The following is a 14655-nucleotide window of genomic DNA, read 5'->3' as shown; positions in this document are numbered from 1 at the left end:
GCTACTACTACTACTACTTCTACTACTACTACTACTACTACTACTACTACTACTACTATTACTACTACTACTACTACTACTACTACTACTACTACTACTAATACTAATACTACTATTGCTACTATACTACTACTTCTACTACTACTACTGCGACAACTACTACTACTACTTCTACTACTACTACTACTACTACTACTACTGCTACTAATTTTACTACTACTATTACAACTACTGCGACTACCACTTCGACGACTACGACAACGACGGACGACCAACGGACGACCGACCGATGGACGACGACCGAGGGACGACCAACGGACGACTGATGGACGATCAAAGGACGACCGATGTTTGGACTAGGGACGGACGACGCCGGATGAACGACCGGAGGACGGACGATGGACGACCGACGGACGACGCCGAATGGACGACCGACGGACTACGGCCGGAGGACGGAGGATGGACGACCGACAGACGACCAACAGACGACCGATTGACGACCGGACGACGACCGACGGACAACGACGACGACTTCTACGACTACTACTACTACTACTACTACTTCTACTACTACTACTACTACTACTACTACTACTACTACTACTACTACTACTACTACTAGTACTACTTCTACTACTACTACTACTACTATTATTATTACTACTACTACTACTACTACTACTACTACTACTACTACTACTACTACTACTACTACTACTACTACTACAACAACAACTACTACTACTACTTTAGAAGAAGTTACTAAGTCGTGGCCATGAGATAGAAAAAGAGGAGTGCAATTTAAAAAAAGAGGAGTGAATTTCACCTCTATGCCACCGTAAATATCTTATGTGACGACAAAACTCTTTGTTTACAATGGTCTTCTAAATGGCCTGTAAAATGTAAACGAACGTGAGAATTGTTTATGTCGCTTCATTACGAGTTATATAATCAAACTTAGTTCTGTTAACGTTCATGGTTCAGAGCCAACTTGCATGAAAAAGAACGCGGGGTTCTCATGGAACAATGTATTTACCATTTACTTTATATACAGCATATAACCGGAAAACTTAAAAAGGACTATCACACGCTTAGATATATACCAACCCAAAATGATTGGGCATAATGGAAGAGCTATTAGTGTCTGTCATGTACTTTGAACGCTTAATTTAACAATGGCTTGGTAGGTTGTTGAGTTTTTCCAATGTTTGGCCAAAGTCAACTTAACGCTATTTTTGTAATAATTGTGATTTCCAGTCAACTGATGTCTCAACGAGTTCACATGGTGATACCACAAGGAAAAAGTAAAAATATTCATTGTCAGTACAAACAAATTTCATTGACATAATATAATGTAACTTACGTAGATTACAATGCATTAATACTGTTTCACTTTACGTTATTCAAAAATAGCTACTAACGAAAAACGTACACAAACAAAAACTATTACAAATATATGAAACAATCCAAGCATGAAATTTATTTTAAAGGATTGTGCGAATGTCAAGTAAAAGTTGTCGTGCTATAAGGAAAATCAAATATTCGACTATGTTCTGTCTTTTGTTTGACATGCGGACCGTGTTAGAATATCATAAGTAATTGAATAAACGTCTTTAACATACTGCTTCTGATAAAAATGACCCATGTTATGCGAAAATGGGTCTTATGAAAAATGCATAAGCGCAGTAAAGTCGTGAGTTACTCTGTCCGTTAATACCAAGACACCTTAAAATGACTAAAGAAAACAAAATGCTCAGTCATACGTCCCGTTTTTTGCGTGACGTGTGTCAATTAAAAATTTAAAATATCAGCTTCAATGAAATAAGCCACTATAATCGTATTTAACAACCCTACAATTACACTTTTTTTTCCAACTACTCAAATCATGTTTTCAAACATAGTTTCTTTACCAATAATGACTGTGTTGGGATTGTTAAATGCATGCTTGCATTAAAACTCAAGAATGCAAATATATAAAATTATACACGATTACATTTAGGACAGTATAACATTAATGTTATTTAAAAAAGCATCCTCGAAATCAAATATGATATTTTTTATTTCTCCTATGTATAGTTTTAAGAATATTAAAATTAGAAATGACAACAGAAATGACAATAAATCAAAAACTGATAAAATAACTTCTTTCTAAAAAAATTGCTATAAACCAAGTGTGTGTTTGTTTCTTTTTATCGTTACAATTATATAGCATAGTCATTAAAAAAATACATACCAGATATATCAATCATTCGGTACCCCTCGCAGATTATCATAATCGGACTCGGGAGAAATACGGGTTGAAAGTAGTCCGCCCACGTGATACCATTCTAAGAATATTACAACAACAAAAACAATAACAACGATGGCGTCCATAATTCCTGTAGAGTTTGTACTTGCTCTGGCTTCAGAGCATAGAAAATCCCCATTTTCATCTTTGCAAAATGTAAACAACTCGCAAAACCGGCCATGTTTGTTTTAACTATGTAATTTTGATTCGCGTAGGCCCGCGTAGGTAGACCGCAATACCGCTTCCGAAATGTGTATTCATACTATCTCCTTCGAGGTACTTATCCGATGTTTGACGGCAAGGGCCGAGAATGTGCGATTGATATATCAATATACACTATTGATACACTCTAGCCTAATGGAGTATACGATCGAGAAAGTGCAAAAACTCACCACCGTTTAAAAGTGTGCTGTGTTAGGTTTACCAACCGCGAAAACAAGGCTTTTAGCCAATCAGTTCGCGCAATAGTATATCACTATGTTGCTATGTATTGTGTTGGTTTATTAAACTCGCACGTTGAATTTGTTTGTCAGTCGTCAGTGCCGCTGCAAAGTTCGAAACAAAATGTAAGTACATTTACATCTTAATAACGATTTTAATTTTGAAAATAAAGCGCTGATTAGTAATTGCCAACCAAAAACATTCTGATGATAATGTTTCACATTTCACATCATGAAACATGCCATATCATATTTGTAGTTTTGAGCGTTTCTAGGTGACATATTTGAAAGAATAGCATAAGTAATTAGTTGAATAGTTACTTTGTTAACTTCTATGGTGATACAGATGATCACAATGGAATATTATAATCTAATAAAACATTACAAGTAATTACTAATATTCTTGTTAAATCGGAAATTCATAATTATAATGCTAGTTGTTACTCAAGCAACAAAAATATGGACTGCTTGAACTCTTTCGTGAGATATAAAAAAAAAACCAACACCGACAAGATCAGGGTTTCTCTGTAAAAGTTTCTTAAGGGACCTGTTTCACAAATTATGCTTGTTTGTCTAAATATAATATGTAACTTTCAGCCACAATGGGAGAACGCAAAGCTGTGATCAAGAATGCTGACATGTCAGAGGAGATGCAGCAGGATGCAGTAGACTGCGCCACTCAGGCCCTGGAGAAATACAACATCGAGAAGGACATTGCTGCCTACATCAAAAAGGAGTTCGACAAAAAGTACAACCCCACCTGGCATGCGATTGTTGGACGCAACTTTGGCAGCTACGTGACCCATGAAACCAAACATTTCATCTACTTCTACCTTGGACAAGTAGCTATTCTCCTCTTCAAGTCTGGTTGAGCATTGGGTACTGATGCGCCATCTTGTACAAACTATGCCATCACTGCCAGTTTTGTTATCCAGTTAATTTTTATGTTTCAAAAACAGTTGACAGAGGATTGTTATCAAAGCACAAGGACATAATCAGACAGTCACATTATTACTATTTTAGTAACATATAGATCTGAAGTACAAATTATGAAAAAACTGAATGAACTATGTTTCAACATTATTTACCAACAGTTAAAGCGTTGCCATGTTTAGTTATGTGATATTTATTTTTGTATTTATATTTTAAAAGTTTTCAATAAATGTTATGAATAAATTGATAATTGTTACCTTAGATGATCCATTGTTTTATAATCTCCCGTTAGATGTGGAGGGATGTTGGAGGAAAACTACTGCGTCACCATTTTGCGGACAAGCATTTATAATCTGTATCCGAATACCCACCAAACTGCTAGGAACTTGTAGAATATGTAAGAGAAAAATTACGCGATATATTGATGTAAAGATTCTGGCGCCTCCTATCAACAATTTTTTCCGTTTGACATGAATTGTTCAGGAATGCATAATTCCGACATTTTCTGTTACGTTATTTTTTGCATTCAAAACATTTCAGTGTTGAAATTATGGTAACTGCTCCTTTCTTTATGTTTTATTGTTTTAAAAGAGTTTTGTTTCGTTTTACAAGTGTTGACATAATACAAATCCGAAAATTTGAATACAAAAAAATGGTTATTTTTTTGCTTCCCCTGAAAATTTAACAGATTGTCTTTTACACTCGGAAAATGACATGTGTTCGTAATGTCAATTTCTAAAATTTGGTAAAAACATAATATTTTACCAAAAAGGTTCACTTAATATGTGGACAGTTGATGTATGTCATGAATAAACACAAATGGAAAAAAGTAAAAATGTATAAACAATTTTAAACATGTCAGTTACATGACTTATTATTGCATAGCAGTACTATTTAAACCAATAGGATTTGGTCTGCTAATGCAATACATCAGACATGGTTTATTTAGTTTGATAATTAACGACTTAATCAATCACGTTGTTTGATAGTTTTTTCGCGATAAACTAGATGATGTATGTTGTTAATGTTCCTTGTTTTCAAAACACAATTACGGCCGGATACGCAAATATTAATTTTTACTAAGAGCAGATAAGTAATGTCACTGACGTATAAAACCTGATTATAACTGTATAAACACGCGCTGTGAAGGTTGTTGGAACACACAATTTTGTATAGCTTCAGTAGTTCTTTGTCGCAATTTAAAACAGTATTTGATGACTGCAATAAATGTTCATTGCACAAAAGATACCAATATTTTGGAGAATGCACCTGCTTACAATATATAACGTATGTTGACTTAGCAAACACTTTGATTAAGTCTTCATTTTACAAATAAAAGTTCAGTGTGTATCTTTCCAGGTATGTATATTAATATACAAACCTGCTTTTCCTAACGTTTTTGAATACGTAGTCATGTATATGTGGGCTAATTATAGATTAAAGATAAGATTTGCTTCTTTGTACTATCTGGTGTTCGAATTAATATTTTAAAAAAAAATCAAATATTTCATTCGTTATAATTATGCCCACCTTCGAAGAAAAGGGGGTATACTGCTTTGCTCATGTCGGTCTGTCCGTCAGTTGGTCGGTCCGTCCACCAGGTGGTTGTCAGACGATAACTCAAGAACGCTTGGGCCTATGATCATGAAACTTCATAGGTACATTGATCATGACTTGCAGATGACCCCTATTGATTTTGAGGTCAAAGGTCACGGTGACCCAAAATAGTAAAATGATTTCCGGATGATAATTCAAGAACGCATATGCCTAGGATCATGAAACTTTATAGGTAGATTGATCATGACTCGCAGATGACCCCTATTGATTTTCAGGTCACTTGGTCAAAGGTCAAGGTCACGGTGACCCAAAATAGTAAAATGATTTGGATGATAACTCAAGAACGCATATGCCTAGGATCATGAAACTTCATAGGTAGATTGATCATGACTCGCAGATGACCCCTATTGATTTTCAGGTCACTTGGTCAAAGGTCACGGTGACCCAAAATAGTAAAATGATTTGGATGATAACTCAAGAACGCATATGCCTAGGATCATAAAACTTCATAGGTAGATTGATCATGACTCGCAGATGACCCCTATTGATTTTTAGGTCACAAGGTCAAAGGTCACTGTGACCCGAAATAGTAAAATGATTTTCGGATGATAACTCAAGAACGCTTTTGCCTAGGATCATGACACTTCATAGGTACATTGATCGTGACTTGCAGATGACCCCTATTGATTTTCATGTCCCTAGGTCAAAGGTCACAGTGACAAAAGTCGTATTCACACAATGGCTGCCAGTACAACGGACAGCCCATATGGGGGGGCATGCATGTTTTACAAACAGCCCTTGTTTTTATGTTGTTAACCTGACTTTTAAGGGCATGTTTACATATTTTGTTAGGCTCGTCATTACCGGTAAAAGCTTTTAAATCATTCATGTCAATATCGCAATTTAAATGCCCCAGTATAAAACACATACAAAAATAGTAACAATGAAATACAGTTTACTTCACACCTGTGCTCGAACTATTGACAATGAGATAAAGAGGGGCAAGCTTTGTCTTTCTATTTGAAGTGTGCATACCTTAACAATTATGCACTCTGTACATAATCATTATCACCGGATAAGGAAAACTCGTATTTGTTCATACATGCATTGATCATGTGTTCAATGCCCGTTCCCGGCGCATGCGTGGTCACCATACCTGACAGGTGGGTTTTCTCCGGGGCACATCGGTCCCCCCCCCCCCACCCCACAGCATATGACCACATCCAAGTTACACAACTTTCAGTAAAAACTAAATATCTGTTAATTGCGGCTATACTTTACAGATTGCCCCTTTTTCGTGAGTCTAGTAATCTAATTAGGCTGTAGTGCTGAAACACACTCCGGATCTTCACATAATGCGGCCTCTGGCCAGGATTGAAGGACCTGACTATTTAGCCAGCGTTTATCATGCTTTATGTGTGGTTGGTTTGTGGGAGTTTGACACTCGAATTAGTTTGACTGTTCCGCCATGAATGAGCGCAAACAACGTCATGCATCATGAGACATCGGGAGAATCAGAAATCAGATGTGAGACTAACAGGATTCGGGAAAATCGGACACTGTCAATACTTGTTCGGCAAACGATCTGTACATCTTCGATCATTTAAAACACAAGCTATATTTCTAGTTCCAACTCTCAAGACAATTGATCTGACTTTGGTTGATTTGAATCGGGACAATGTCAAATCATGACAGGGAGATAAACTCGTTAATGTGTGACCGAGACTTAATTTAAGTAAACGACATTTGAAGTAAGTCGAAATCGCTTAATATAATAACAATAATACTAATAATAAAATCTTTATTTAAAGAAGATAGACTTGTTAAGAAATACATCAGATGAAATTACAAAATATGCAATTTATATAATACATTTCTTATTTTCAACAAGGTCTTCTAACAAGATACAATTTACAACAAATACATCATATTTCATCTTGAGCAATAAGAACAAAACATAAAGAATCATATATGCTTGCACATATAATGATATATATTATAATTTCTATGCAAGAACAGTATTTAAACATTAAACTAATGTTTTTTACTAAAACAACATGAAGCATGTTCAGTTTATTTCATAAAGTGTGGAAGAAAGATAAGCTTTTAATTTTTTCTTAAATGTAATAAAATTGTTTGTTTGACGTATATATTGGGGTAACGAATTCCAAATTGTTTTGCTAGAAAATTCAAACGATTGTTTGAAATAGTTTGTTTAGGTTTTCGCACTAGCTTTAAATCCCCCTTTTCGCAAGATCGCAAGTTATAGTGATTATTTTGTGAAGGTGTCATTTCGATCAGAATATTTTTTATTTATGATAAATTCGTCAGCGTTTTAATTATCGGTGAATGGGATTGCATCTTCATATATTCACCATAACAAATATGAGGTCTAAAACATGCAACGAGTCTCTTCCAACATGCTCCTGTAAGTTTTTATCATACGTTATTAACGCTCGATTGGTCATTTAAAAGAAAACTGACATAAATGTGAATATAATTAATTTTAAAAAGCCGACAACGACCGACTTAGCGTTAAAATTCCCGGGTACGTTTTAGTACCTCCGCCCGTCCGCCACAAGCAGCACAAGACACCATCCCCGTCAAAATTCCACATTTTTCACATCTACAAATGCTGAAAAAAATCGCCCGAACTTTCGCGAATCTACTAAAAAGTTTGATAGATAGGAGTGATGCACAGAAGGTCGACATAAACTTCCAAGTACACATTCTTAGTGCATTTTATTTAGGATTTTGATCTTCAACGGAATTCCGAGCATTAATTAAAACGTAATTCACTCGACGGTGTGTTAACCTGCAATCTACACCTGTTTACTGAATTTGAATGCATACTTTACTTTTAGCTTACGTCTTTGAGTTTGCAAGTGATCAGACGTAATAAAGACTATGTTCGCTGTAAATTTGCTTGCAGAGCTGTAAGCAAATTATCACACATTTAGCGCATAATGTTTATGCAATCGCATTCTCTATGATCCAGAGATAAACATTTCAAAGGAACTATATATACGTCAATAGAATATGTTTCATTGTGCTACTTACAAAGTGCAACATTTTTATGTTATATTACAAATATTTGTATGATCCTATAATTAGGGTGATAAACGTACTTCGAAAGTTCGAATGTCGAAAACAACAACATAACATAAATATTTTGTTTCATTCATGATAACATATTTTTAGTTTCAGTTTCAAAATTGAGTTTCGTCTGAAATAAGGTTCTTTCCCACACAAACTATACATGTACACCAATAAAATGTAACATGTTTAGGTAATGAAATCAAATTAAAAGAACTTGTCAACCTATTTATTGCATAAAGTTAGAGACTTAAAATAGTGTATGGAGCAATCACAATAGATTTATAGTATTGTAATACTAGTAAGCAACGAATACTCCCGTACATAATTTTTTATGTAAATTGTGCTTACGTATACTCTACGGTTAAGTCGGTGGTTGGTAGATTTTCTTCTCACCACGGCGACCCTTAAAGGGGCCTTTTCACAGATTTTGGCATTTTTTAACTTATTCATTAAATGCTTTATATTGATAAATGTAAACATTGGATCGTAAAAGCTCCAGTAAAAAATCAAGAATAAAATTAAAAAAAGGAAAAGAACATTGCCCGGAGCAAGTTTCGAACCAGTGACCCCTGGAGTCCTGCCAGAGTCCTGAAGTAAAAACGCTTTAGCCTACTGAGCTATTCCGCCGAGTACACATACTTGACGTATTTTATACCTTATATAAGCAATCTTCGTAGTTTCACAAAATTTAACGACAAAAACAGAACTCTCCAAATTATTCAATCGTTTCGCGTTGCAACGCTTTATAATTTTTAGGTTTTAAAATCGTCAAAAGATGCATATAATGGCTATATTAGACCATGGTAAATGTTCAGTATTACTGTTTTCTCACAAATATCATAACTAAAACGAAAATTTGCGAATCTGGAACAACTTTTTTCAATTTTGTCAATTTACCAAAGCGTGAAAAGATCCCTTTAATTGTTCAATCCACGTTCCCGGGGTATGTAGTGTGGTTACTGGTCACCATTCGGACAGGAGGGGTTTCCACTACTCCTATAAATATGAGATATGAGGCCGATGTACATCGGAAGATTACATACAATTATTTGGACTAGGGTTTCCAACGGGTATTCGTACCCCCCCCCCCACCCCCCACACACACGCACGCACGACCGAGAACACAGGACCACACCAAATATGAAAATCAGCTGAAAATTTGTCAAAATTCGTACCAACGTATGTGTGACTCCATAGTAAGCAAATTAGATTGGCGTGCTGGGATACACTTAATATCCTGTTAGACATAATTCAACCTCATAAACTTCGAAATGCACACTAGGAGTCAACTCTCAATGACGTCGCGAATACGCTTATGGACCCGCCATTGCATTTAGCACACATATATATCTCGATGTATAAAATTCGTTGGTGCAGTCTGCATGTGTTATAATAAGCTAGCAGAAATTCGTGACTGAGAATGTTATAAGGAAGTACTTGTGGATAATTATTGGTGCTGTATAAGTTATAGAGCTTCTATGGAATTCGCCCTTATGCCAGCACAGGTTGTTATCGTGTGGCTATGATATTTATTAGTAAAAACATCATTTTGAATGAAAAATAATCAAATTATAACGAAAAATCATTCAAAATGATGTTTTTGACCGTTCATACATATGGAAATTTAGACCATAAAATTACATTAGAATACCACATAGGGATGCGTCTCAAAAAATTTGCCACGCGACATATATTTTCGCGATGCTATTTATGACCTTGAACAAATCAAGGTCACAACATACCAAAAGATTTCCTGCACAAATTCAATGTAAAAGCAATAACTTTAACAAAAAATAAAGTCAAACTTTTGCGCGTAGACACCCCCATTACCATACCTTTTCTTAAAGAGCATTCCAAGCCGCAATGATTTAAACAATAAAAAACATAGGTCATCCAATATGTAAGAAAGAACTCAATGCGAATCAGCGGTCACTGTTTTATGGCCATCTTTTTACCGGCATCTCTCCAGTTGATGATGGTTTCCCGCCAACTGTCAAAGTCTTATGTAGTCTCCAACCTAAAAGCAAAACAGGGAATTTGTAGTATAAAACAATGTTTTCCCTACCACATGAACACAGAAATATTCAAAAATAAAGTCATGGCAAGTGCCCGTACAGAGAATTGTGTCTTCAAATAAATGAAGATTTTGTTTTTAGAGGGTATAGCATTGAACACCAAAAGTATTTAGTGTATTGTAACCTCAAAAACACTTTGACATATGCTAAATCACATGTAAATACATGCCTTAGGAACATGTATATCAATGACATCATAATTGTGTAGCGAATCGCAATAAATATTCTGGATTTATTTGTTTTTCTTCGCAACCGTTCTAGAATAAAGTCATTACTCAATTATCTCCCCTGAATACTCATCTTCAGTGGAAGACTGGTTGACTACATATAGTGACTGTCTTTACCAAACACAATTTACGTGAACATAACCCGTCTTTAATATATTGCCGAATATCAGATTTCTGTCGAATTTATTTTCTTTGATCTTTTCGATATCTTATTGTTATTATTACCCTGACAAATCACAAACGCTTGTTAAAAAATTATTTGTTTAAAACATTATAGTTGGCATCTCTATTCTTCCAGTATTTTCGCGGTATTTCAATAACGACACCCTACTGTTTATTTGTCAGAATTTGTGACGCATTTTCCATTCGCTCTCAGAAAGAAGTTTTACGTGTGATCATGAACAATATTCTGGTAAGTTATCGTTGATATCCATCAGAAACACATTTATTCAGAAAATTTAAAGATATTCCGATCTATCTTTTTAGTCTTTAAGCTTTAACGTATTTACACCTCGCCTGCGCGCACTTTACCGATATCCCGAAAGGTTACATATCACTATTATAAGTTTAGGCCTTAAAAACCACAAAATCCGATACCATTGGATTTTCGTACCACAATCTTACGTAAAAAATCTTCCAGATTCGAAATCAACAAAAAACAAGAGATTTATAAATTGTCTGCATTATTGATCAAATTTTAAGATATATGTTGTTTTTCCTTTTTAGAAGCTGTTCTGCCAAGGCAAGAGCTGGGCATCATACAAGCCATTCTATCCAGCAAAAGTGACAGTTTTGGTTTACAGAAATCAACAAAGGAGGGATTCCTGAACTATCGAAATTTCCAAGCTATACACATGCACAGTTATTATCTGTGGTGATCTTTATTGGTTCTGTTAGTTTACTTGGATGGAACATGTGTGTACTTTTATAGAACTTTGAAAAGTCTATATATGTCTATCTATAAACAAAAATCAGCCATTGTATAATACGATCAGATGTGCAAACAATGTCAAAGGGTTGTTAAATTAACAATTTGAAGGCAATTATGTTGAAAAAATATGAAAGTTCCGATGCAAATTTAGTCTGAATATCGAAACGTGTCTGCCAATAAATGTCAAACTAGTAATACAAAACTTACCACAAGTATGTAAGAGCACTAAGTACCTGCTGTGATCATTTTTAGTAAGATAGTGTAATTCTAAACAGTAACAAATAGCTTGTTTAGTAAATGCATAATGCAATTAATATGATTTCCGTTCTATTGTGTAATTAATAAATTGGTTGTTACCTGTTAATCCATGATAAATGTTTTATGGCTAGTACAAAACCAGCATTGTTAATTTTGTAAACGGTAATAAAATAACACCACTTTGTAATTTCATATACGTAAATATTCTTGTACTGTAGGTTGATGACAGTGTTTTAGTATTACTTATTTTGTAACTATTATTTTATTTGCAAATAAATTATGTGAAGTGTTTTGTATCTCCACACAATACCACATACCTTTTTATATATGTACTGTGTTATGTGTTATTTGAATGTTTAAATAAAAAAAATATGGATATCATGATATAACATGATGCATTCTAATATTTGCATTCAAATTGTAACAATAGGGCTAAGTGTATGCAGTTTAGACAGTGATTTAAGAATTGCTACAAAATGGCTAGTTGTTTAGTGGCGACACAATTTAAACTATTCAACAATAGTTTGCGAAAGAAAATTAGAAACCTGCAAGATACCTGTATTTATTAAATATTTTAATTGCGAAACAAGTATATTATTATGCTGCTACACATTATTATACATTGATAATAAATAAGAATATAATTAGCAATGTTAACGTTTCCCAACAGTAGAAATCATTTTTCTGATGAAGTCAGTGGTATACAGACGATAGCTCCAGGTATGGCTTTCAATACGTAGTGTGTGTTATTTGACAGTTTAAAACTTATTGGATTAAAAAAAATCCTGTCAAATTTGTCAATCAAAATTGATTTAACACATCACATGATTTTGATTATGTTAATCTGTCAAGTTGAATTGAGACATTTGATGAAACAAACTGTTTCCTGGGTAGGACCAGTACTTAGTGTCTATATGACGTACCATGACGTCGAACGTCTACAAGACCTACTAGGTAGAACGAGAAGTGTACTTCGACGTACAATTTTCACCGACCATTGAGTGTTAGCCAATCAGAAGACACCTTACATCTGTTGCTTTTAGAGATATTTGACATTGAACATTATTATTATTTATACCAAATTTTGCGACTATCGACCGCTAACTCATAGATATTGTGCGTATTTATTGACCTGGCGTGGCGATATTAACCTCTGACTTATGCAAGTAATGGTTATCACAAAATACGACCAACGGGGAGGTTATAATACATTATTTATCCCGTTAATGTTTGGTAACTGTTTGGTTACCGTTGGAAATTTCCTACACAGTAATGCGCTGGAAGGTCTCCGCCCCGCATGATCAATAAAAACTCACAATATGCTGAATAATTTTAATTTTAAAAAGGTAACAATTGAATCTTCTTCAAATTTGTATATAATCTATTTCAATCCGTTAAATACTTGAATGTTCTATGTGTTGTTGTTTTTTTTTTGCCATTATGATATTTTTATTAATTTTGTCCTCAATTAAAAACGAGATTTTAAACATTTATTATGAATAAATCTGAAGACAAAGCGGCTCAAGAGACTAGAGTTTTGATTGGCTGTTCAGAAAATGTGTACGTCGAAGTACAAACATGTATGTCGAAGTACAAATTGTACTTTGACTAACAAATAGATACTTCGAAGTGTATTTTATATTTGTATGTCGACGCACCGTTATTGTACTTCGACGTACATTTCTCTATTTACCTTGTAGGTCTTCTTGACTTTCAACCCAAGTGGTACGCCATAGTATGTCTTTAGGGTTATCTAAAGAATGTTCCCACTTAAGGGATCAATACAGAGACCTCCCAGTGACTAAGCCAGTTAGCAGACACCCCATCCACTATACAACAGCCACCGAACCAGCTTTAAAATCCTGTGGCTAGAAAAAATATAAGATGCTAGATCTTTAAGCTAGGAACATGTAACTCGTTTTAAGATTTATTTGTTTGATGCATTACTTAATTATTGCAACAATTATAATATTTTGAACACAATCATGTCCATATATTTATTAAAAATACATGGTCATCAAACAAACTTAAAAAGCTTTTGCCCGTAAATTAGGTAGCACCTATAATCATATCATCATAGTCACACGCTAACACGTGTGAATTCCAGTGGGATAGTGGGATAGAAAAATCTTCCAACAAAACGTCTTCTTAATTAAAAAAAAGATAGTTCGACTATGTACATAGATATCTATACATACATAGTAGAACTATCATTTGACAAGAAGACGTTTTGTCGGAAAATTTTTATTAATTTAGTATGTGTATGCATTATAATAAACAACGGGTAACTAAAGAATAAGTAAATAAATAAATTAAAAAAAAAACATTGTCATTGACATCGAGCGCCTATGGGTGCCTCCACTCAACTAAATTTCTGTGAAAAACCACGTGGATGACCCTATAGGATCCTTCGTTGTCGGTCAACTATCTGGTAAGTGATGCAGTAAAGAAGACAGTTTTTAGTGAGCTGGTATTTGCAGTTTAGTGGTAAAGTTGTGTTGAAAATCACGGAAATGGCCGCCAAAACAGTTGATATTCAGACTCCCAAATTGGCTGATTTTCCATGATAAAAAATATATAGAGCAAGTGGGTGCACCATGGCTATCAATGTATTTTCGGAAGACATACCCCCAACAATAATGAAGATATGTTTTTATGATTTCAGGTAAAGACGTTGTGTCAGCTGTGAGGACAGACAGTGCCCCACCCCGGGCTACCGGCAGCCAGTAGCCTATTTGTGAAAAACTATAGTGTGCCCCCCTATAGGCCTACAAATGAACTGTAATTGTTTTAGTGACTTCTAACCTCATAAGATTAATCAAGAAAGGTAGTTTTATCCACAACACCG

The 14655-nt window shown here is 34.7% G+C and overlaps 1 protein-coding gene across 1 annotated transcript; it reads left to right on the top strand.

Moving 5' to 3' along the window:
• The first annotated feature begins 2685 nt into the window (after positions 1–2685).
• LOC127834179 (dynein light chain 1, cytoplasmic-like) lies at positions 2686–3921 on the top strand. Its single transcript, XM_052359824.1, has 2 exons — positions 2686–2853; positions 3325–3921. Exon 2 carries the CDS (start codon positions 3330–3332, stop codon positions 3597–3599), a length of 270 nt encoding a protein of 89 aa, XP_052215784.1. The 5' UTR covers positions 2686–2853; positions 3325–3329; the 3' UTR covers positions 3600–3921.
• Positions 3922–14655: the final 10734 nt, after the last annotated feature.

The sequence above is a fragment of the Dreissena polymorpha genome, chromosome 1 (assembly GCF_020536995.1).
Source record: "Dreissena polymorpha isolate Duluth1 chromosome 1, UMN_Dpol_1.0, whole genome shotgun sequence".
NCBI lineage: Eukaryota > Metazoa > Mollusca > Bivalvia > Myida > Dreissenidae > Dreissena > Dreissena polymorpha.
Note: the sequence above shows the minus strand (reverse complement) of the source record. Positions and strands in the feature narration are given on the sequence as shown.

Bases quoted from the DNA above. Each gene is read 5' to 3' on its own strand.
- LOC127834179 (XM_052359824.1), top strand. From the start codon at position 3,330: ATGGGAGAACGCAAAGCTGTGATCAAGAATGCTGACATGTCAGAGGAG.